This window comes from Podarcis liolepis (genome assembly GCF_965112155.1).
Source record: "Podarcis liolepis genome assembly, chromosome: 2".
Classification (NCBI taxonomy): domain Eukaryota; kingdom Metazoa; phylum Chordata; class Lepidosauria; order Squamata; family Lacertidae; genus Podarcis; species Podarcis liolepis.
The window spans coordinates 82193522-82216197 of NC_139555.1; the positions used below are offsets into that span (position 1 = coordinate 82193522).

The 22676-nt window shown below is 40.4% G+C and overlaps 1 protein-coding gene across 13 annotated transcripts in view; it reads right to left on the reverse strand.

Annotated features, from left to right (window-relative positions):
• The window catches only part of ERC2 (ELKS/RAB6-interacting/CAST family member 2), a 510602-nt gene that overhangs the window by 136192 nt on the left and 351734 nt on the right, over positions 1 to 22676 (reverse strand). For all 13 annotated transcript variants that reach the window (XM_083489222.1, XM_083489221.1, XM_083489224.1 and 10 more), the window contains 2 exons: positions 20924 to 21071; positions 1173 to 1307 (listed from right to left, as the gene is read on the reverse strand). In XM_083489222.1, coding sequence (XP_083345348.1) covers positions 1173 to 1307; positions 20924 to 21071 — 283 coding nt within the window. The remainder of the gene's footprint in view (positions 1 to 1172; positions 1308 to 20923; positions 21072 to 22676) is intronic.

Consider the following 22676-nt stretch of genomic DNA (forward strand, 5'->3'; position numbering starts at 1 on the left):
CAAACAGGACTCTTCACACTGCTCAACGAGATAGTATGCCCATCTAAGCTCTCAACCAAACCCTGATTCAGGCAGGTACTTATATAAGTTTCTCCCTCCTCTCAAGTAGCCTCACTTGAACCTCAAGTAAGCCACTTTGCCAAAAGCCTGGCTCACCATCTCTCTGCTCCTGTGGGGAATGGTTTTCAAGAACGTTTTCAAGAGCTGTCCACGAACATAGGGAACTGGTGTGAAGACACCTCAACCTAGATCAGGTATGCTTGGATGCAATAGCTCTTGGGGGTTGCTGGTGTTCTGCTCCTTCTCCAAGGAGGCCTCAGGTTCCCTGTCTGGGCAGAGTTGAACCCTGACACTCATTCGCCTTGTTCAGTTCCTGCACTCTATACTCTCTCCAACATAATAAGCCAATCCTGCCTCTTCCTCCTCCCAGGTGATGCATCATACCAAGCTCATACTTCTCTGACACTTCTGTGTGAAGTCCATCTGGGGTAAAGCACTTGGATCCTTCACTTATGGATCCTTCACTTAAGCTCAGCCACTTTCAATTTCTCCTGTTATAAAATGTGTGACAAAGCCAAACAATGCTATGTTTTGATGCTGAGAGAAAAATATACTCAGCATTCTATACTTCAGGTTTGCTTTCTAATACCAGAAGCAACTAAAATCACTGAGCTGTTTTGATAATTTGATACCATAGGACAACAAGTATCTGAAAATTTACTTTTATATATATATAAAAATATTATGTTACTACTGGTGAGCAGACTCAAACCAATTATATTCTTATGGACAGGTTGAGTTAATAAAAGACAACCATAATAAATTATACTTGAAGAGAACAGCTATCTAAACAAAAACCCTAAAGTGCATTAAAAAAGCAATTCCTCAGAAACATTACTTTTAATAGTTGAATCGGGACTCTTCAGAAATGCTATGAAAGCAAAAGGAGGAAAGAAAACCATAACAAGAGGAACAAAAAGGCCAAACGGAAAGAGGAAGGAAAACGTTTAGATTATTTGAGTGATGGAAATAAATAACAAAGCTATTAGTTTCAGTTCAAAGAGCATATCGCTTGTATTGTTTATTCTTTCTTTTGAACATTTATTTTATCTTGAAAATTGGCACAGTAAAAGCGTAAGCGTGAAGGTAAAGGAAGGAGAGACATGACTGACCTGTTCTGGAGAGGGTCTGTGGTTGGAGTGCTGTGTCCTCCCAGGAGATCTGTGATGGTGGTGGTGGTGATGGTGGTGGTAGTGGTGATGGTCATCATCATAGTTGTCTGCCATCAGCTTCATCCTGTTCTGCGTCTGTCAGGATTGAAGCAAACAAAAGGCCACTAAGTGCTAAAATGTACTAATCAAAATTAAATGGTAGCTGGGTCTGCATTAGAACACTGATTCACGCCTACCCAAATAGCTGGTTCTAAATTTCATTTGAAGTTCTGAGATGTAACTCTTATGCCTACCTGCACATCTTGTGTCCAGCCAAGCTGACCAAAGCCAACTAGTGCTTATGGCAGCCTGCCAGGCAGACCTCCATTGCCTTGGAACTAGAAGGCCACATGTACCTTAGACCTAGTAAGCTACCTATTCCATACTGCGTAAAACATGCAAGTTGAAGTTACAGCCTCATTTGAGCAAGAAGCTCCTCCCTTCTAACTTCCGTGGCAGTTGAGTAGACACAAGTATTCTTCCTTTCCAGTTTTAATTCAGCACATTTGAACTTGGTGTCTTTTTCTGTTGCTGCAGATGAAGCCGGTCTACCAGCAGCTGGAAAAGAATAATTGGGGGCACACTTACAGTGTGTGCCTGATCTTGCTTGTCAGCTTCACCTGCCTGCCACCTTACATCAAATGATGACATTTAATGAACAAGTGGTCCTGATTTGGGCCAAACCAGACCACAACCAAATGAGGAGACCTGGCAGGTCTAACAAAATACTTGGCAGACTGGAGATTCCTCTAGGGGTTGGGTGCAGGATCATTCCTGCATGTCAAAATATCTGTGATAATGTAGTAGACATTGGGTTTTCTGTTCAGGTTCTCTGGAGTCGGATCTGGGGACCAGCAGAGCCCAATGAAGCAGGGAAAACATCCCTATGCATAAAACAAGTATATTTCTTTACTGTGATACAGCCATGGAACTCAATTGCAAGAGCAACCCTATGATGTACATAATGTATGAATTGACCCTAATAGAGGGGTTAATGCAACATTTTTCTTGAAGGCCAAAAATGTTATCTAGAGGGCAATGTGGGTTTACTTTTCCCTAAATGACTGAAGTCATAATTTAATATGAATTGGCGGCTGGCATCCTAAATTGGAGCAACCCGTAGAATAAAGAAAGCTTGTTACTGACCTGCAGTTGAATATTCTTTATTGAGTCTTAAACATAGCAACAAATCACATGGTGAAAACACCTTTCCTATCTACACAGTGCCAAGTATTCTAATATAGTTCAAAGACAGACGCTACCCAAAATATATATGTTTCCAACAAGAAGCGTTTTTTCTACCAGGAAGGAGGAGGAAGATGCTCTTAGGTTCTTACCAATGAAGTTCCTGACAAATATCACTTTGGTTACTGTAAGCCTTACAATATATTTCCGCTTTGAGGGAAATTCTTAAAGTTTTATTTGTTTATTTTCTTATCAATGAACGGCCTTAAATTTCCTACCTTTCAACTGTACCCTTTAAAAATGTACTAGTTAAACAAGATGATATATGCAATCCTGAAAATGTTTCCTGTAATGAGGTGTTGGGGATTAGTCTTGTTATGGGGTAAGAACTGTGAATGAATGATGCCATCTTCTTAATTTGGTGCTGAAATATAAATAAACCACTTTTAATATTTCTTCCTGAGGAATCTAAATCATAGAAAAAGCAGGCACAAGACTACTGCTAAGAGCAAATCCCACACTTTTTATGTCTCTCGATTGTAGTCTCGGGACAAGATTATTTGTTTAGGTAAGTTATTGCTTGGCAAGGATGACGGGGGGGGGGGGGAGTCTGAGGCTGTGCTTCGGTTTCTGTCGTGGTTCAGTTATAAGAAAATAAGAATTTCTGTACTGAACTACTCTTTGACTGGGACATTTCTTCTACTTTAAAATATGGACTCCTATCGTCTTCTGTGGTTTGAAGCTTTGAAACATGCCACAGTGATATGGGATTTTTGGGGGAGGGGAGTAAAAAGCAACTAGAAAACATGGGATGATTATAATTATCTTTATCAAGCTTGTAAACCAAATACTGTGAATTACTGCTGCCTGTTTTACTTACTAATTCTTTTAAGGTTCAGTAGGCTTTGAAATGCCAGGTATAGTTTTATTCCAGGAAGAAATTAATTAACTAGATTGGAATTTGTCCAGGACCCCCAGGGGCTTTATACCTCTACACTTGCAAAAAATGCGATGGGATTTTTATTGACCACATGTGTTTAAAAGCTTAGTTTATCAGGGTGGGGAGAGAGAGACGACTGTGTACTTCCAACAGCACTATGTCCCTTAGAAATGTGCTTAACAGTATTGATCTGGAGGGAAGAGTGCCACCTACTGACACCATAGGGCCACCACTTCCTACACTTTCCTGGATTTCCTTAAAAATGATTTCAAGCCCATTATTGACCAAATTTGTTCCTATTTAACATGGAACAGGAAAGCAGAATAAAACCTACATTTTATTACTTTGAATTTTGTATGCAATTGGGTTTTGGATTCTGCAAATTTTAGCATATTATTTCAGAAGATACAGGAGCAATATATGAAGACGGAACTTTGCTTCCAAGTCCTTTGCAACTAATATTTAATAATGTAAACAATGCAGTTCATGGTACTATTCTGTGGAACTACGATTTCCTCTGCAAGGCATTTTAACTGATGTTTTCGAACATTGGTTTCAGTTGACTAAGTAGTGACAGCATTTAAACTCTTAAGTCTATCTTCATGGTTTGCTTTTGTGTTTCAATAGTAGGAAGTTTAATTATAGGAAAACAGTAGCAAGGGAATGAATGTGTCACATTTTGGTCTTCTCTTGGGAATTATGTCTAGCCAAATTCCTATGAAAACCTGTTGCAGAAGTTTTGCGTGCATAGAAAATGGGAATATACATACAGTGCTTTTTTCTGGGGGGACGCAGGGGTACACATAACCCTAAACATTTTGTGAATCTTTGTACTTTTGTCCATTTGCTGTATTTATTCATCCCAATTTGAACTATAAAATGGTGATTTTCTTGAGTCAAAATGAGAGTACCCCTAAGCATTCTTTAGAAAAAAGCACTGCGTGTGTGTGTGTGTACACACCACTTTTCATTTAAAAAAAATCTGAGTGGTTTACAAGAGTCATACATAAAACCATACAATAAAAACCATATAGAATTAAAGCCAGAGATCCACTAACAACAAAAACAACAAAATTAATGGTGCATTAATATGGCCTTAATACTAATTTCATGAAGTTTGATTATTAATATGGTGTTTATAATATCACAAAGTAATATAATATTACTGCTTTTATGTAAGTTATGTGGCACACTGGTCAGCAATGCCAGATGTTGAACCATTCGTAACACTTTTCCAACTGCAGCCCTTGCCAAGCACCCTATGAAGCCAATGGCCGCCTTGTTCCCCAATCCTTGTTCCCCAATCCTTGCTCCCCAGACAGCTGCCTAGGACACAGGCTCCTAAATATGGCACTGTGCAATAGTTCTTCTCTGCCAGTACTCCAAATCCCTTCCTTTTTGGTTTTAACAGGGTGATGACAGAAACTTCGGGAAATGTGGATTTCTTCCTTCACCTAGGAATAATTCTTTCTAGTCTTACCATGACCAGTAACAATGTTTCCCTCAAAATTGCTTGGACGCTTCACCAAAGCAGGGCCCTGTGCTTCAAAAGGGCCCCCGAAATTCCACCTTAAGAAAATTTGTTGGCAACCCAACACAAACAGCAATCCTACTACAGGATTCCTATAGCCCCAATCGGACTCTTTTGAAGCCAAGTACTTGAACCCTATTGAAGACTATCTGAGTGAGCCCCATTTATCATTTTTGTGCACAGGAGTACATCCCCAAGTGTAAACAGATGTGGATCATGCCAAAAGTTAACAGGACAATTGCTTATTTGTTGCTTTTCTCTTCAACATTGCTGTGAGCGAGAATCTGATTCTTTCCCCTGTTGACTGCCTGCCTGCCTGCCTATTTGCCTCTCTCTCTCTCTCTCTCTCTCTCTCTCTCTCACACACACACACACACACACACACACACAAACAATATATACCCAAGCTTGCTTTCACTGATCCCATATATTAGTTTGCCTAACCTCTTTACTGAACTTCTTTCTTAAACAACCATCTGCTAAAGAACACATTGGTTTATATAATATTAACACACAGTAAATGAAGCAGCAAATTAAATCAACTGATGTGGGCATGTATGGTTTGGGATCCAAAGAGCCACATGCACAATGAGGCTCTTCCAGTTCACATTTCCAGAGCAGCTCATTGTGCCTCCTTGAGAGGTCTTGAAAAGCCCCTTCTGAAGGGGCAAGGACAGAAGCAACATCTGACGTCATTGCCAGAAGTAGAAAAATGAGCAAAACTGTTCTTCCATGAGCAACACTTCTCAGTCATGAGTGTGGATTCCTGCCATCAATGTTAAGAATATGAGGCAGTCCCTTGTGTCAAAAACCCCATTGTAAGATACACAGCAGTTTAGCCCTATATGCTGCAGCCCTGACTCAGGCTACATACTCAAGCTCATTTAATACATATATTCTCTAGCAGTTCTACAGGAAAGCTTTATCTGGGTTGGCTAGTAAAGAAAAAACAGCAAATTAAAATTGTAATATTGAAATACTAATCTAAAAATACCTTTATCAGGTCAGCAAAAAATATCATTATCAGTTAGCCAGATCAGATGAAGAATAAAATATTTGTGCCTGGGATTTAGAAGTGGAAAAATATGGGGGGCTGGATAGACCCCCCCCTATGCAGGGATGTTTGGACTTTTCAAGTCTGGGGCTCCTAATTTTGGAGGGACTCTGAAACATGTTTTAAAATACCACATGGAATTTAGTGTGGATTATGGAAAAGGGGCTGATCTGTCGAGAAGGGTCAAAAATTCTGTTAAGCTAGAGTTCTCACGAGTGAAACGGGCAGGAGACAAGGGAAAATACAGTTACAAATATGAAGAAGAGCTGTGGAAGGGACATGGAAGAGACTTAAGGGCCTCGGATATAAGGTTACCAGGTTAATGCGCTAGATCGATGGGATAATAAGGACTGACAAAACCCGGGACCAGGAGGAAGGGACGCTGGATGAAGATTGGATTGTTTTTATTTCTTTTTCTACTACTAGGATTGTTTTATAAAATTGATGAATGTTAGAAAAATGTTGGAATGAAATTACTTGGCTTTAGTAAAAATGTTTAAAGAATCATGTAAGAATATTATGGTTATGAGAAGTTGGTAAAAATAAGATTTAAGTTTTAAGTTTCAATGTTTTTTATAGTAAGATAAGATTAAAATAGTTTAAGGTAATGTGATGACAGAATTTTATGAAATATGGAAAGGATTTGCTGCAACAATTAACTAGGATACAAAAAAAAAGGGAGGAGGAGGTCAAAGAAAGAAGGTAATGACAGTTGAGGGTTTGAGAATAATGGATTTGTTTTTAAATGTTTGCGGTGTATTTTTGTTTTTTGTTTTTTTAAAATCTGTATTGTTGGATGTGGTTTGTGTTTTTCTTTGTTCTTTCTTTGTTCTTTTTTTACTTTGTTTTCCTTTTGTAACTTTAAATTTTTTCCCCAATAAATATCATTTAAAAAAAAAATAGAAGTGGTTAAAATAGTTAAGGCTTGCTGCTAAGAAACAGGAAAGACACAGTTATGGTTCCCATGCAGAACTTCTTCATCGTATCTCCCCCTTCACAGACAGAATTAGAAACTGCTTTAAAGATTTGCTTACAGTAGCTTATCTGAGGTCTAGTACAATGACATTCCAATGAAATGATCAGTGACTCGTGCAACTTTGCTGTTCTTCCTCTGTTCTGTATCGTAAGGAAATGTATGGGATGCAAACACAAATACGTGACCATGATGTCTCAGAAGCTAGGGATGGTGGAGAATTTTGCAATAATCAAACTTTAATTTGAGCTCTGCTCTACACTGCTCACTCATTCACCCACTATGCAAGCCAATTGGTTTTCATGTGAGCAAACAGCTAGACTGGGCCAATATCATATAAGTTTAAGGAAATGCAAACCACAACAGATGGAGTTTAAGTTACAATAATGTGATAAAAAGATGGACAGCAAACCCCATCCCTACCAGAAGATGATGAAGAAGAAAAGGGACCGCACAGGTGTGAGCAATTACTATGCTAAATGATTTCCAAATACAGACATAATGTCCTTAGCCTAAAGGTGACAATTTGCATTGCAGCAAAATATAATGTCATGAAAGCATTGCAGCAAGCAAAGCAGGAGTTACACCATTTCTTGACTCTGAAAGGAAGGAGTACATGATTCCAACAGCAGCAATGCCCCTGAGCAAATGCAGTGCAAAACTGGGCAAGACTGTTGGGGGTCACAAACTGGCAATTGAAAATTGAGGTCAGCTGAAAGTCATGCACACTGGGACAAACAGTACCAATGTCTGGCATTACTAAGACATTTCTATAATATTTGGCATGTTAAAGTGCTTCACATACAGCAACCATTCTTTCATTATCGACATGGGTGTGGATTTCCGTTCTTGTGCTTTAAAACTGTACCTATGATAAAGTAGCAGATACAATAAAGGAAGTATTTGCATTGATAAAATATACGGCAAGAGCTATGTTTGGACAAAGTGACTGTAGCTTATCCCATATATTGCCCAGAGGTTATATATCCTTAAAAAGTACAATTTCTTTATGAGCCAAGGGTAAAGCAGATGAAGGTGCTTTTGTTAAAAACATGGGGGGGGGATTTATTACGCTTTCTTTCTTTCTTTCTTTTGCCAAAGTTGTTGAGCTTTCTTTAGTTTTGCTCAGAGTTTGTTTTTTTTGCAAAACTGCAAAGAAATTGGATGTTTTTGAGCTATTTTTGAGGGAAATTGGCAAAAATGACTGTGCTAGTCCTGGGAGGAAGGTTACCGTTGTCGTAGTCAAAGTCCAGTCCTGAGTCACTAGCCTGGAAACAGTTCACAAGGAACGAGGCGAGGTCCGAAGCAGGAAGCCGGGCGGGGAACAGGAACACTGGAAGGTCAGGTCTGGGTCCGGGTAGGAGCAGGTACTCAACGACGACGTTGCTCCCACAACCTGGGACCGGGCTGACTGGCCTTTATCTTCCCTGAGGCCAGGGGCGGTCCCGGCCCCCAGGAGACCTGCCTCTCCTGGCCTTAAGGCGAGCACTCCTCCTGGGAAAAACCAGTTCCCTTCGCCTCTCTGCCCTTCGCCTCTGCAGTTCAGGAGAGGCTGAAGGGTTACTGGACCCAGGGGGAGACTCACCTGTAGGCACTGAGTCCTCAACCACCTCCGGAGCCAGAGTGGATACACCTGGTGCCTGCTCCTGAGGATCCGGCACAGGTGCAGGCGCTTCAGAATCAAGGCCCCGCCCCAGTTCAGCCGGCCCTGGAGGCGGGGACTCCTGTGCAGGCTGGGATTCCTCCGGTTCAGCCTCTGAATCAGAATCCCAGGCCATCACAATGACACTGTCAACATCAGTTGCCATATGTTTTGATTTTCACGGACATTTAGCCGATTTCCGCCTGGACACTGCTGTTAGCTGCAGTATTCCAAGTATGTCTGCAAATTTCCAGACGTATGGCAACCCTGCAGAGTCTAGATGTTTCTGAACTACAACGGCCATCATTCCTGACTGCTGGCTATGCTGACTGGGGCTGATGGGAACTGCAGTCCAACAGTATCTATAGAGCCACAGGTTCCCTACTCCTGATCCAGCAGTTGCAAAAATGAATGTGTGGATGACCCTTGGGGTCCCAACTCTACAATTCTATGATTCTCTATTATAGAACAATTACATGCTATTGCATTAGCAAGAAGATACAGAAAATAGAACTGTGGAAAGAGAGCCTGTAGTAAGGTTTCATTATGTTATGCTCTCCAACCGATAGACAAAAATAATTCTGAAACAAGCTAGAACAAAATAGAAATGAACCCATGTGCTAAAGCAAAGAACCAAAAGATAACTGAATAGTTCTGCTTTTTAAATCTCTTACATCAGTGTGGTCTCATCTGCCTGAAAGTCATACAATCAAATCTTTCCATATTGCTAGAAATGATTTTTAGAAAGCCATTTTGGCAATTTTCCTATCAAAAGTCTGGATTGCCTAATTTGAACAGTAGCAGAAGAGCAATGAGCCTGTTTCAGTCACATTAAAACTGAATTGGCATTGAATTAATCGTAACAATTCTGACACCTGTCACCATACAGTTTTACAAAACAGGCATGGCTTATTCCAAGGCAAATTGAGAGGACGTAATATAGTTCCTTCTTTCAAATACTGGTGGGTAATAGTCCTTTCACAAACAGCAGGTGGAATACTAGATGTGTGGCAGAATGAAAACTGTAGTTCCAGGTGCCAGACACTTATCTGAGGTACTAAGACTACATTTCAGCTTTTGTGACATTTGGGACTTAAGTTATATTGATTTAAACACAACCAATCTGACTTTTCTGTTGTGGTCACATATCTTTCCTAAGTAGGTACAAGTCTTAGAAGTTAAAAGTGTATAACACACAATAAAGTGTAGTCAGTAATGAATACGCTATGCTCATGCTAAAAGTATTTGCCTCAGTCCCAAATACTAAACGTAGTAATTACACGGAAGGATATGAGAACAAAAAAAGAAAGAAGTGGGCTAAAATATATAATTAACACTTTGAAAACAGAGCTGCTTGGAGACAATATAGACCAAGGACCTAAATGTATACAGGCAATATAAGATGTGAAGTCTGCCTTTCTTTTTTATGACAGGAAATTATTAAACAGACAATTTTCTGTAATAATTATTTAATACATATTTAAACTATTAGAGTAGATAAGTTGCTTAATAGGAAAAAAAGTAGAACTACTAATTCCCCCAATACTTGATACGCTAGTAATACAACGTATGCTTTTAATTTTTCCTTGTGCCTATTTCGATTGGGCCACAATCCTAAACAACCTTCATTTTGATGTAATTCACATTGAATTCAATGTGAATTACTTCTAGGTCAGTGTGGTTACAGTCAGAATGTTAGCTTAAGTGCACAATGCAGGTGTATGATTTCTTCGTTTCAGGAAACAACAGAAATAAAGAAGTTTCAATTCTGTGTTGTTTCTATCCAGGTTTTATTTCATTTTATTTAATAGCAGAAAGCAGCAGGGCTTGTTTCAGTACTGAAACAAGTTTTCATCAAGTTGTTGCAAAAGCATCAGTCTTCTACATTAACACAGCACTGCAGATGAGAAGCCAATATAGGGAAATATCAAGCGTTAGCCATGCATTATGCACATGCTTAAACATTTCCCATTAATAGCATCAATGTACAATGTGATCCTGGGTTCTTTTCCAGCTATCAAGCCAGTTCAGATGCAAGAGGAAACTCTGGCTTAACATAAGCCAGGATCTTTGCAGCAATGTGCAATATGAGGAAGAAAACATGTTAAGGAGCAGCTTGCTGCAGAAATACCCTCAAGAAAGTCTTAAGTGCATGTGTGCACAATTGGCCCCTTTGGGGTCTATTTACTTATTAATATCATCATTGTCATCATCATACTTAATTACAGATCACCTTTCAGGTTACAAATCCTCCCAGATACTGTCTGGGATCTAATTCTACACATCTGACACTAATGTAATACAATTTGTGCAAATGAGGAATGCCTCTAATCCCCAGAGCAACAATAATGACAGTGGTGGCAGTTGGGGGTATTCGGGTTATGGGTAATTTGCATGCTGGGACCTCCTGCGTCTGTAATTAAAAGAAAAACTAAAGATACAGCTGCATGGAGAATTTATCTCAATACTAAATTATATGTGCCATAGTTTGAACAGAAACAGAAAATGAAATTGAGAAACAGGCTCAATTTAAGGTGCCCAACATTAAATAACACTCCACTTGTATAACATACATGAGGGAAAGATGGTAGAACTGACAGTGACATTGATGTCTCTAACTCCATGTATACATATAAAGGAATTTCCTCAGGGAATCATTAAATGCCGGTTTTCTTCAAAGCTTACAGAAGCAGGACTGACCCTAACATTAGGCAGAGTGAGATCACTGCCTCAAGCTGCAGATGTTGGCAGGAGCTGGAAGACTGGGCTGCGTGTGCCAGGGAACATATACTCCACCCTCTCTAGCCTGCTGCTCTCAGCAACAGTAGTGGATATTGTCTCATCACCAGTCAGCTTCAAATTCTTCCTCACCTCAGGCAGCAAAATTATTATTAGTAGTACAGTATTAGTATTATTTTCTTTGCCCTTCACTCTAAGGTCCCCCTATTAAATATTTAAAACTATTAAAATATCAAATAGTTTAAATTTAACATTTTTTTAAAAGTAAAACAGTTTTAAACAACTTGCATTCACAAAAGTAAGGGGGTCCTCAAGGGGACACCTCAAGTGTCAGAAGCTATGGTAAATCTAAATCCTTCGAAGACAGAGGTCCTATGGCTAGGTCGGGATAGCATGGGGATGAGGGACCAACTCCCTTCTCTTGCGGGGGCCCAATTAGTGCCATTGCCTTCCGTTAAGAGTTTGGGTGTAATCCTTGACGCCTCCCTTTCCATGGAGGCGCAAGTCACAGCAACAGCCAAGGCGACATTTTTCCACCTTTGCCGCATCAAGCAGTTGGTCCCTTACCTTTCCCGCCCCGACCTGGCCACAGTGATCCATGCAACAGTCATCTCCAGGCTTGACTACTGTAATTCGCTCTACGCGGGGCTGCCCTTGAAGCTGTCCCAGAAACTCCAGCGGGTACAGAATGCTGCAGCGAGGCTCCTCACGGGGTCTCTGCCATGGGAGCATATTCATCCAGTGCTTTTCAAGCTGCACTGGCTCCCGGTGGAGTACAGGGTCAGATTTAAGGTGCTGCTTTTGACCTTTAAAGCCCTTCACGGCCTAGGACCCTCGTACCTACGGGACCGCCTCGCCTGGTATGCCCCACGGAGAGCCTCAAGGTCCATAAATAACAACACCCTAGTGGTCCCAGGCCCTAAGGAAGTTAGATTGGCTTCAACCAGAGCCAGGGCCTTTTCAGCACTGGCCCCAACTTGGTGGAACGCTCTGTCTCATGAGACCAGGGCCCTGCAGGATCTGATTTCTTTCCGCAGGGCCTGTAAGACAGAGTTGTTCCGCCTGGCCTTTGGATTGGAGCCAATTTGATTCCCTCCCCCCCCTTTTTCTTTTTTCTTTTCCTTCTCCTGCAATGAGGCTTCATTTTAATATTTTAATGTTCCATTATTTTAATGTTGTATTTTATTTTTGTTTTTAAGTTGTAATCACTCATCTTGTTTTTATTATTGCTTGTAAGCCGCTCTGAGCCCGGCCTTGGCTGGGGAGGGCGGGGTATAAATAAAAAATTATTATTATTATTATTATTATTATTATTATTATTATTATTATTATACAGGCTTAAGGTTCACCTAGTGTACTGTTCCTGTTCTGGTGGGCATAGCCTGTGAGTAAGCCACAAGCCTTAGTAGCCCAAGAAGGCTAGGCCTCACACACAGGACTTCCAAGCTATGGCAGAGGAAGGGAACCATGTAAAGGGTCGGGAACAAGAAACCACTCTCAGCCCAAAACATAATCAGGGGCACCATCCAAAGCTGATCAGTACCTGATGAAATCTCCAGGGATGAGCACCTGATAAGATCTGATCTAGGCAAAGTAAGTCAAGGAGACCTATGTCAGGAAGTGAGAGACATACAATGCCCCAACAACACATCAAGGAGGCCCACAGAAGGAGCTGACATAGCCTGTCCTCCCAGGTCATACTCAAATTCAGCTACCAATGTCTTTTGTTTATTTGACTACAATGTTGTGATGACATACTTGCCAACTGCACTGGAAAAACCAGGACATCCCAGCAAATGAAACAGAAAAGATTGCTAGCTATGTTAATTTTTATGTACTTCCGCTATCGTAAGATTTCAAAGTTACCTTTTTGGTTCCTAATCCTTCTATGAAGTAGTGAGCTAATGAGTTAGCAAAGATTGCCAAATGCTAGCTTTGTCTGTGGCTGATATATTGTGGACACCTGTGATCTTGGAGTGACTGGAACATGTCTAGGGTAAAACGCTCTCCAGCAGTTTTTGGCCAATTCTATTTACATTTTTTGGCTGACCACCCGAACAGTTAAAAAAGACATTTGAGAAACACACGAGTAACTCTGAACAATCCTTCAAGAAAATGTATTTATAATTTTTAAGCAAATTATTTCAAAGAGAATTACATCATTGTATAGATTTCATTTAGCAGCATTTATTTTTGAAATCTCAAAAGGAATTCTAGCTAGACATTTTATTTTGTCAACTGCTAATGAACCACTGATTTGGTTTGAGTACAGTCCTAATGGGAGCGTACACAATCCTAAAATAGAAATTAGGACGATTAAATACTTAAAAAGCGATGTATAGGTTTGCCAAACAATTAGAATTTTAAACATTCATGAACTGCTTGCTTCGCAGCTAGCTTAGTTTCTTTGCATTTGCTACAAACCTACTTTGACAAACTTTGCTAAATCTTAAAATATGTTCAGATAGAAAAACTTTAAGCGTTCCCTTTAGTTCTGCACCAGAATGTTGTTTCATATCCACCAACATGCAAATGGGCTTCTGAACATATCATGTTGGCCACAAAAACCGCAACACATTAAACCACACCAATTCAATGGAGGCCAGGCTCAAGATATGTTTTGACTTTCTCCAAAAACTCAGAATGGCTCTTTTATTGACGCATAGCTACAATATATGTGATTTATGTCCCCTTTCAATCTGCTCTCTTCAGGCATATTCTCTAAGCTGGGTCTCTGCTTTCTTCATTATATCCTTCCATTGGTTAAATGAACAGACCAAAAGCTGACAGGCACAAGATTTAAGGAGTCTTAAATATGCCATTTTAAATACTGTCCTCCAAACACATTGGAGTCTATTAGACCTCCCCAGTGAATGCTTCCGAGGATATTTTAGCATTTTGCAGTTATTACAGTGTTTTCTGTATATGATGCAGGAGCTAAAAACAGAATTTCATTTAATCTGAATAAATTTAAATAGTGAGTTTTGGCACAAGCACTTTTTTAGCCCCTTATGCTAATAAGGCTTCAGTTTGCATAGTTCAGTCCTAAGCATGTTCTCATGTGTGTAATTAGAATTCCAGGCTAGGCACACTTTTCCTTAAAACAAATCCCACTGAATCAAGTGGAATCTCCTTCCAAGTAAGCATGCTTAGGATCTGGCTGTTAAGGCTTTTACTTCCTTTGCAGCTTCCCTCAACTGTTAAACAATTTCAGCAGTAGCATTAACAACACCTGCAGCATGGAATGACTTTGCTGCTATATCCACTCACTTTTCACTGCCTGAAATCCTACAACTTGCAACAATGTCCAACGGGCATTAGACAGAAGTGACTTGGGTTACAATCCCTGCACATGCACAGTTGTGAAGCTAAAGGCCAGTCCTTATTTCTCAGCCTAACCTACCTGAAAGGTTTGTAGGTTTGAAGAACGGATTAAAAATATGGGGCAGGATGCAACGTCATACTATTAAGATAGTTTCTTCAATGCAAGCATTTTTGCTTCCCAGGTGGAACAATCTCCCTACTCTTCCCCTCACATGCTGTTCTGGGTTTTTTCCCAATGCCAGAGTGTGGATGTGGGGGAAGTATTGGGGGTGTACAGCAGGAGGACAAAGGAATGGGGAGAAAGCCCCATTCTGCTAGTGGGAGTCCTTACACTAGCTACTGTAATTGAATCCAGCCCATGATAGATACATAAACTGGTCATGCCATTAGTGTAATGACTTCTGCCTGTACAACAGGACTTCCTTTCTCTATTGTTTACCCTTACATTCCCCAAGCCTCTGGAGCAGATTTGGGGGGACCGGGGCTGGGGAGAGAGGAAGTTCCATCACACAGACATAAGTCCTTCCACTAATATGTAACCCAAGCAATAAACCTTTTTATCCAATGGGTGAAACATTTGCAGGGAAAAAAACGTTAAACAACAAATGTTAATGTAAGACCTGCAGCTGAGGACCATATACACTCTGAGATTTCTTTCTTTTAATTAATTGCCACAGTATGTGGAGCTATTGGGAAGCATAAACCAAATAAGGGATGAGAAATACGGTAACTATGCTCTGAGCACACAGAAAGAGCACTACATGCTCTTTTCTATGGAGCAATTTCCACTACTGAACAGCAGCGGCGTAGCGTGAGTTGTCAGCACCCGGGGCAACGCAAGTAATTTGCGCCCCCTAACCCGGGGCAAGGCAAGTAATTTGCGCCCCCCCAACCCCTAACCTGCGAGTTGCCGCTGGCGCTGCCGCACAAACAACGCTGCTTGCCCGGAGGAGGATGGAGGCAGAAGCAGCCGCCGCCTGTGGCTGGGCCGAGGGGATGGCGGCGGCGGCAGGGTGCAGAGGCTGCCCGTGCCCGGCCAGGCGTCGGTGGCGGCGTCGGCACTGCTGCAGCGGCTGCTCCTCCTGCGAGCAGTGAGCGAAGCGCAGCCACAGCGACGGCGGGGGGCGCGCGCGCTAGGGCGCAAGGCTGGCGGTGGCGGCGGGGAGCCCGGCGGAGGAAGGAACTTGTCCCTTCCCTCTGGACTCGCGCCCCCCCCCAGATGTTGCGCCCGGTGCGGTCGGCACCCCTGGCACCCCCCACGCTACGCCACTGCTGAACAGAAAACTCAGGTTTTAAATTGAATTGCCAAGAGACTTGTCTAACAGCAGAAATGACAGCATAGAAAAGTGAACACAAAGCTCCCTCTCTGTGGACAATTGTCTTCCTCCTGTATATACCCATCATTGGGGCCTGGCAACATTACTTTCCTTCCTTGCATAATAAATGTTCTTAGCCATTTCAGGAAGAGTTTAACCTTCAACATTCTTTGAAAATGTCACATGGAAACATTGCCGAGCCAATTAGTCTTCACCTGAAGAAGGAAGCTTGAGGAGTCAACCAGATTGTTTAGAATGCTTTATCGTTATCTATGTCTGAAGCAAACCTGGATATATTTGAGTTTTGGCAATTCAATCTCAGTATGCGTCTGTGATACATTACACATTCTGATGCAATCAGTGCCCTTGGCATTAATCCAATCCCAACAGAGCTCTATGAGACAATTTGTTATATTGGGTTAATCCACAAAGTTTAATAGCATTGGCTATCTGAATCTTAGGACTATTTAAAATATATATATATTTCATACTATATCCGATAAACATATGAAGCAAAACATAATACAGAAAGCATACCACAGAAAGCAGTGTTGTCTTCTAAGGCTGATAAGACAACATACAGTCAGAGCTTCTTACCTTTATACTTTGAACAGGATTTCTCTGCACCCTACACTCCCAAATGGTTTCTTTCAGTAAGGGTCATAACACCCAGTACATGGACAGAGGGCAGGCCATTCTGGAGGATAATGTTTGGGTGAGGATAGAACAAAGTGATCTGTTTTTCACCAATTCACTCTCTGTTTCTCCATATAAACTGCCATATTTCAGCATAGCTATTTCTTCTGGTCCATAATTTCCCTGTGCTTATTACATCATTATTTAAGGCTAGTGTAGATTTGGAAAAGGTTCAGAAAAAGGCAACCAAAATTATCAAGGATGTGGAGCAACTGCCCTATGAGGAAAAGCTACATTTTGGGCTTTTTTTGTTTAGACTTTCTTCTATGGTCAGCTACCTCGATCACAATAGGGTTGTTGTTTCTAAATGCACAAAAATAAGGGCATTAGAGGGGGAAATCCAGAATATTTTGTCATCTTAAATGCCTTCAGGGTTAGAAGGACTACTTTTCCTAATTATAACTTCTCTTCACTGTGATTTGAAGCATATCCTATACATGTCTTCTCAGGAGTTAATGCCATTTAGTTCCTTGAACATTACTCCAAGGAAAGAGAGTATAGGTTTGCAGTCTGAAAGCCTCTATTTTCTTCCAAATAAAGATGCACCATTCCATTTCAATAGTAATTCCCACAATTTAACATCAGAGATACAGTCAAACCTCATTTCCTGAATGCCTCTGTTTTGGAATGTTTCGGCCCCTGAACGCCCAAAACCCGGAAGTAACTGCTCCGGTTTTCAAACAATTTTAGGGAGCCAAACAGTTTCCGAGCTGCATTTTTCACACACACACCCCAATTGACTTTGCAGCCAGTCCATTGATCCTCGGTTTTTGAACTTTTCAGAAGCTGAATGATCTTCCAGAACGGATTAAGTTCAAAAACCAAGGTTCCACTGTATTGAAATTCACCAATATTATCCAAACCCATTGAAATATCTCTGTAAAGTAAGTATCCAACCAGACTAGAGTATGGGTTTAAATCACATTTTTTTAATTAAGCAGGCTTTGATCCAGTCATAGCCTAGATATGGAGGTCTGCTTGGCAACCCCTTGTACACTGGCTTGAGTTCCATGATATAAATATCCCAAGGTGGGATATAAATGTACTAATGAATTTAAAAGGCATACAATATAACTCTTTACAATACACACAACCCAGCTGTTATAAGCTTTACAAAGACCTGACTGGGAAACATCCCAATCTAGCTGATTTGTAAGGCATTTATATATTTAGAAATGGCTTGATTTGAGCCTCTTCCCCTTATTACAAAAAATGGTGGTCTGTCTTTTCTCTTGCCTAGCATATAACTAGAAAGTATAATGAAATGAACATATAGATCACAGGAAAATACATGATTCTTTTTTGCTACAGACTCTCGGTCACATTTCTTGAGGTGCATCAGCAACAAACATGATTCATAAAAATAACCCAGTGCATTCAAATAGAACAAAATCATATTAAAATTGAAACCAATAAAAGTGTTCTGAAACCTATTTACATGTTAATAGTTGTCACTATTTGTGTCTCTTAATACGTTCCAAATAAATGTTGTATGAAGTGAAGATCCTACGTTATTTCTGTGAAAAGCAATTGTAATTTGTTTCAGCAAAGGCCAAGCAACCCAATTTGTTTCATTCAGCACAACCGTGTTTGCAAGAGTAGCACTCCAGGCCATGGACCTAATTAGGCCCACCAGGCCATTTTGACCATGCCATGCTCTCTTGCCACTCACCTGGCATCATATAAGATGTCAGGTGTGAACAGGTAAAAGGTAGCTTGGGTGGGGCAAAATGGGCTGCTGAAGCACCTTCGATCAGTTGATCAACAAGGTTTCAGAAGTACTGCATACATGGCTTCTGAAATGCCAATGATCAACTGAGCTGTGCTGATGAAGCACCAAAAATCAGCTGATTGCTTGCACTTCAAACTGCAAGTCCTTTGCAAATACCTCTAGGCAGTGCTTTGAAGTCTCGATGACCAGCTGATAGATGGGGCTTCCAAGCATGGTGTAGGGCTCTTTGCAAGGGCACAATCACCTGGCAGTTGGGGCTTCAAAGTGCCACATCACCTGACATCACCAGTCAAATGTTGTCTATTGGGAGTACGAGACAAGGCCTGTCAGCTGGATGTGGTTCCCCACCCCTGCCCTATAGGGTCAAATGAGAGGAACTAAAGGAGCACACACTAAGACATATTGGGGACAGATCAAATCCCCTTTATCCCTTTATCTGTTGATAGCCCCATCCTTGTGCTGTATTATTGGTCACGCTATAGCAGGCATAGGCAAACTTGGCCCTCCAGATGTTTTGGGACTACAACTCCCATGATCCCTAGCTAACAGGACCAGTGGTCAGGGATGATGGGAATTGTAGTCCCAAAACATCTGGAGGGCCAAGGTTTGCTTATGCCTGTGCTATAGCATAGCAAAATGTTGGAAAATGACTTTTAAAATCCATCTGTATTTGCCCCCAAGCAAGAGGTGCAGAAAGAGAAAAGAGGGAAGTTATCTGACATAAGTTGAACATATCTCTATTACCTAGAAAATAAAGAGAATAGTGTTCGAGTCCATGCAACTCAGCTGTGGCTACAGAGAATCCAGAAATCAATTTGTAAAAGTAAGAGAAAGGTGTTGATGGACCTACTGGGCTTACAACCTTTGGGTACAATGTCTCCTATCCAGCTGACTGACCTGAGGCACATGTGCATCATGACTGGAACCCAGGTACTTGGCACCATTGTCTGTGATGAAGTCAGCATCACAAATGGATGGTATGTTCATGCTCTGGGGCTGTTTCCTATGTCTATAGACCTGTGGGAAGAAGCTGTAATGATTAGGCGCATGAGGTCAGAACTATAGGAAGATCAGGGAAGGGAAGAAGCAACAGTTTTGCACCCTGTTGCTTAAGGGGTAGAAAGCTACACCATACAATGCATGATTCAAGGAAAAGAATCATAACATTGCTATGTTTGGAGGGATCCAATACAATGCTTACATGGCATGCTCATCTATGAATGACTGAATTCTGAAGGACAAGCTGGTTACTTGCAAAGGGTTGGGTGAGACTGGTATGACTGGCATGGCTAGAGATGTTTTCCTACTTTGCAAGTAACAGTAACAAAAATCAAGACTGATACTGTCACACAGTGGGAAACACCCAGTAAAGGCTCATTCTAAAGCATCTCTTTTTCTCATCTACTTTCCCCAGGGTTTCTACAGGAGAAAAAGGTTTGACAATGCATTCCTACTACACACAACACAGCTTTAGCATCTAGGTTATCTGATTATGCTTCTCTTTCCTTAATGCATGGACCTAACCATTAGAAACTTAATAGTGACATAAAAGGATTGCCCCAGCTAAAATATTTTACCGTAGTTTGTTGGTTGTTGTATATGCATATTTAAACATGCATTCATTCATTCATTCCATTTTTTTATTATTCCACCTTTATATCAAGGCATTCAGGAAGGCACACCTATCTATTTTATCGCCCCACCAACCATGAAAGATAGGTAAGTTTGAGAGATGGTGGTTGGCGCAAGGTAACTCCTTGCCTGAGTGGTGATTTGAATTTGATCCAAATAATATGTTCCAACCACGACCCCACACTCCATTATAGGATGTATTCTATGGCAATTTTTCCTTATCAGTAAAAAGGAATGCAATTTAATAATTATTTTCAGATAAAACATATATTTAGAACATACAACCTAGCATTCCTACAATTTGCACTTCAGAACAGAAGCAAATTATAGTTCAGTTTCTGCTGAGATCCATTTGTAACTTCCAGATAACCTTGCAGAAAGCTAACAAGCAACTATAACACAGCATCTGAATAAGGAGGTACAGTAGATATGGGTTTTAATATTTGATTTTATTTTTTAAAAATGAGATTCTAGCACTCATTTCATGATAAAAGTGGCATGGGTGCCAGCACAAAATGGCTGCCATGTGCAGCAAAGAGAAGAAGAGGTGACAATACTCCATAGCGGTAAGTACCATCCCAAAAGAAGCACTGAATACAACAATATACAAAATGGGAACTAAACATAAAGGGTTAGTAGGATTCAAGAGAAGGAACATATCTCAGTATGATGCTTTCTGCTGTTGTGTAATCAGTTAAGTGGCAGCCTTGATGGAAAAAGGGAAACAGGACATGACCGAAGAACATATTAAACAAGCTGAACCGACATGCAACTGAATACTAAACACCAATAAAATACTAGTAAGGCAATATATATCCTTATCCTACCTTTCTTTCCAGCTGTCACAGGCAGGCTTGGTTTAAAGACTTAGTTTCATGTTAGAAGAAAGCAGGGAAAATAATTGCAAATCCCCATAAAGAATGATAAGGGAAAAAAGTGTTTTCCAACCTGTTGTTTTAACTGATGGACTAATCTGTCTTTTTCTCTTTTCAAAGCCATCACTTCTTCTTGAGTTTTCTTTTTCTTTGAAGCAGACAGTTCAAGCAAGGCAATATTTGCATCTTTTTCACTGATGGCAGCAAGGAGTGCTTCCTGTCTGATAAGATTAAAAAATAATAATGAAAACACTTGGAAAACATATGTTTTTTTAATTGAATATTTTAGTGCCTCTGAAGCAAAAGAGGTGACATTAATATATTAGGCATCATGAATGCATGTCTTATTCTGCATACAATGCACCCGCCCAAATTTTCTAGGTTCAATTCTATGTGCTGCTTATGATCAATTTTGAACATGTTTGATTCAGGCAATAGCCCAGACTTCAATGACTGCAACATAAATCTAAGGAACTCAGAGTCCAAATATTGCTAATTTTCATAGTGTGTTTAGAACTGCAAACTACAAAGACTGCAACAATTAAATTGCAGAAAGGTTCGTTTCAGTTCATTACTTGGAATGTGAAGACAGTAAAGGATATTGGGGTGTCTAAAAGAGTTCCAAAATCTCATGTGTCAAGCTTTTTTTGTTCATTCTGACCAATGAACAACTCAAATATCTAAACATGATGGAACCTAATAAATTTAACACCTGATGATACAACATTTTAGCATATGATGGTACCATACATCTTCTCTGTATAAAAGCTAAAATTAAATTAAACTGTCATGTGTACAGCATTCAGGCAAATTATTTTTATTTTTATTATTAGCCTTGTTCCATGACATTCCACAGTAGCTTTGATGAAACTGATAGAAACAAATTGAAACAAGATATTTAGAGCAGTTGTGGGATCAGGATAACACTGAAACTGGGGACTTCATCATACAGAAATGACTAAACCCACCCATGGCGTGTGATCCTATTGGTCTTCAACCTGGTCTGTCAGGACCCAAAACCAAGTCACAGCCTGATCTAAGGTGGGTCACGACAGCAGCACTACCACCATCCAAAAAATGGTTAAAGAGAAAAAAATAAGAAATGGGACTAAAAAGGCTTAAAACTACCATGATATTATAGTGTCAGTTCAAAAGCAGTTTATGTCTCCTCATCCAGGTAACTACCACTATCAGGTCCTGCTGGTCCTGGGCTATATATTTTAAAGTGGATATAACTACATGTCTCCTCAATAGCGAAATTAGTACCTATATTTTGTAAAACTAATAATAAAGAATGCACGTATTTTTATCATAAATATATAATCTGCTTTTGATAAATTATAGAAAATCTGAACATGTGAAATATTTCATAATTAAGTGGGCACAAAGCATAAGAGAAAAATATTGATGGGACTATGAGGGAAATTATGGCAATGTCACAGATTCTCGTTACAGAACAGCAAAGTGGTTAGTTTACATAGAAATATACATAGGCTACCCAGCAAACCCATACTGCCTGGACCACTCATTTTGTTTCTTTAATAGTGATTAGTGGTGGAGTCCTGTGCAGGTCTCTGGGGGCCTTTGTGCACAAGTATCAGTGGGCTCTTTGTCCCCTTCTTTTCTTCCTCCAAACACATCCCTTCTCCCTATTGGCTTCACCCCTTTAAAGTAAAATAAATATTGTGGGGCTTATTACCCTTCCATAGTGGAAAGGGTAACTTCTCTCGGATTTAACCTTCCACCTGAACCTTCCACCTGAATACACTCCCAGTCCTTCTCATTGCCCTCCTCTTCCCTTAATTCTGCTCACAAATAAATCAACT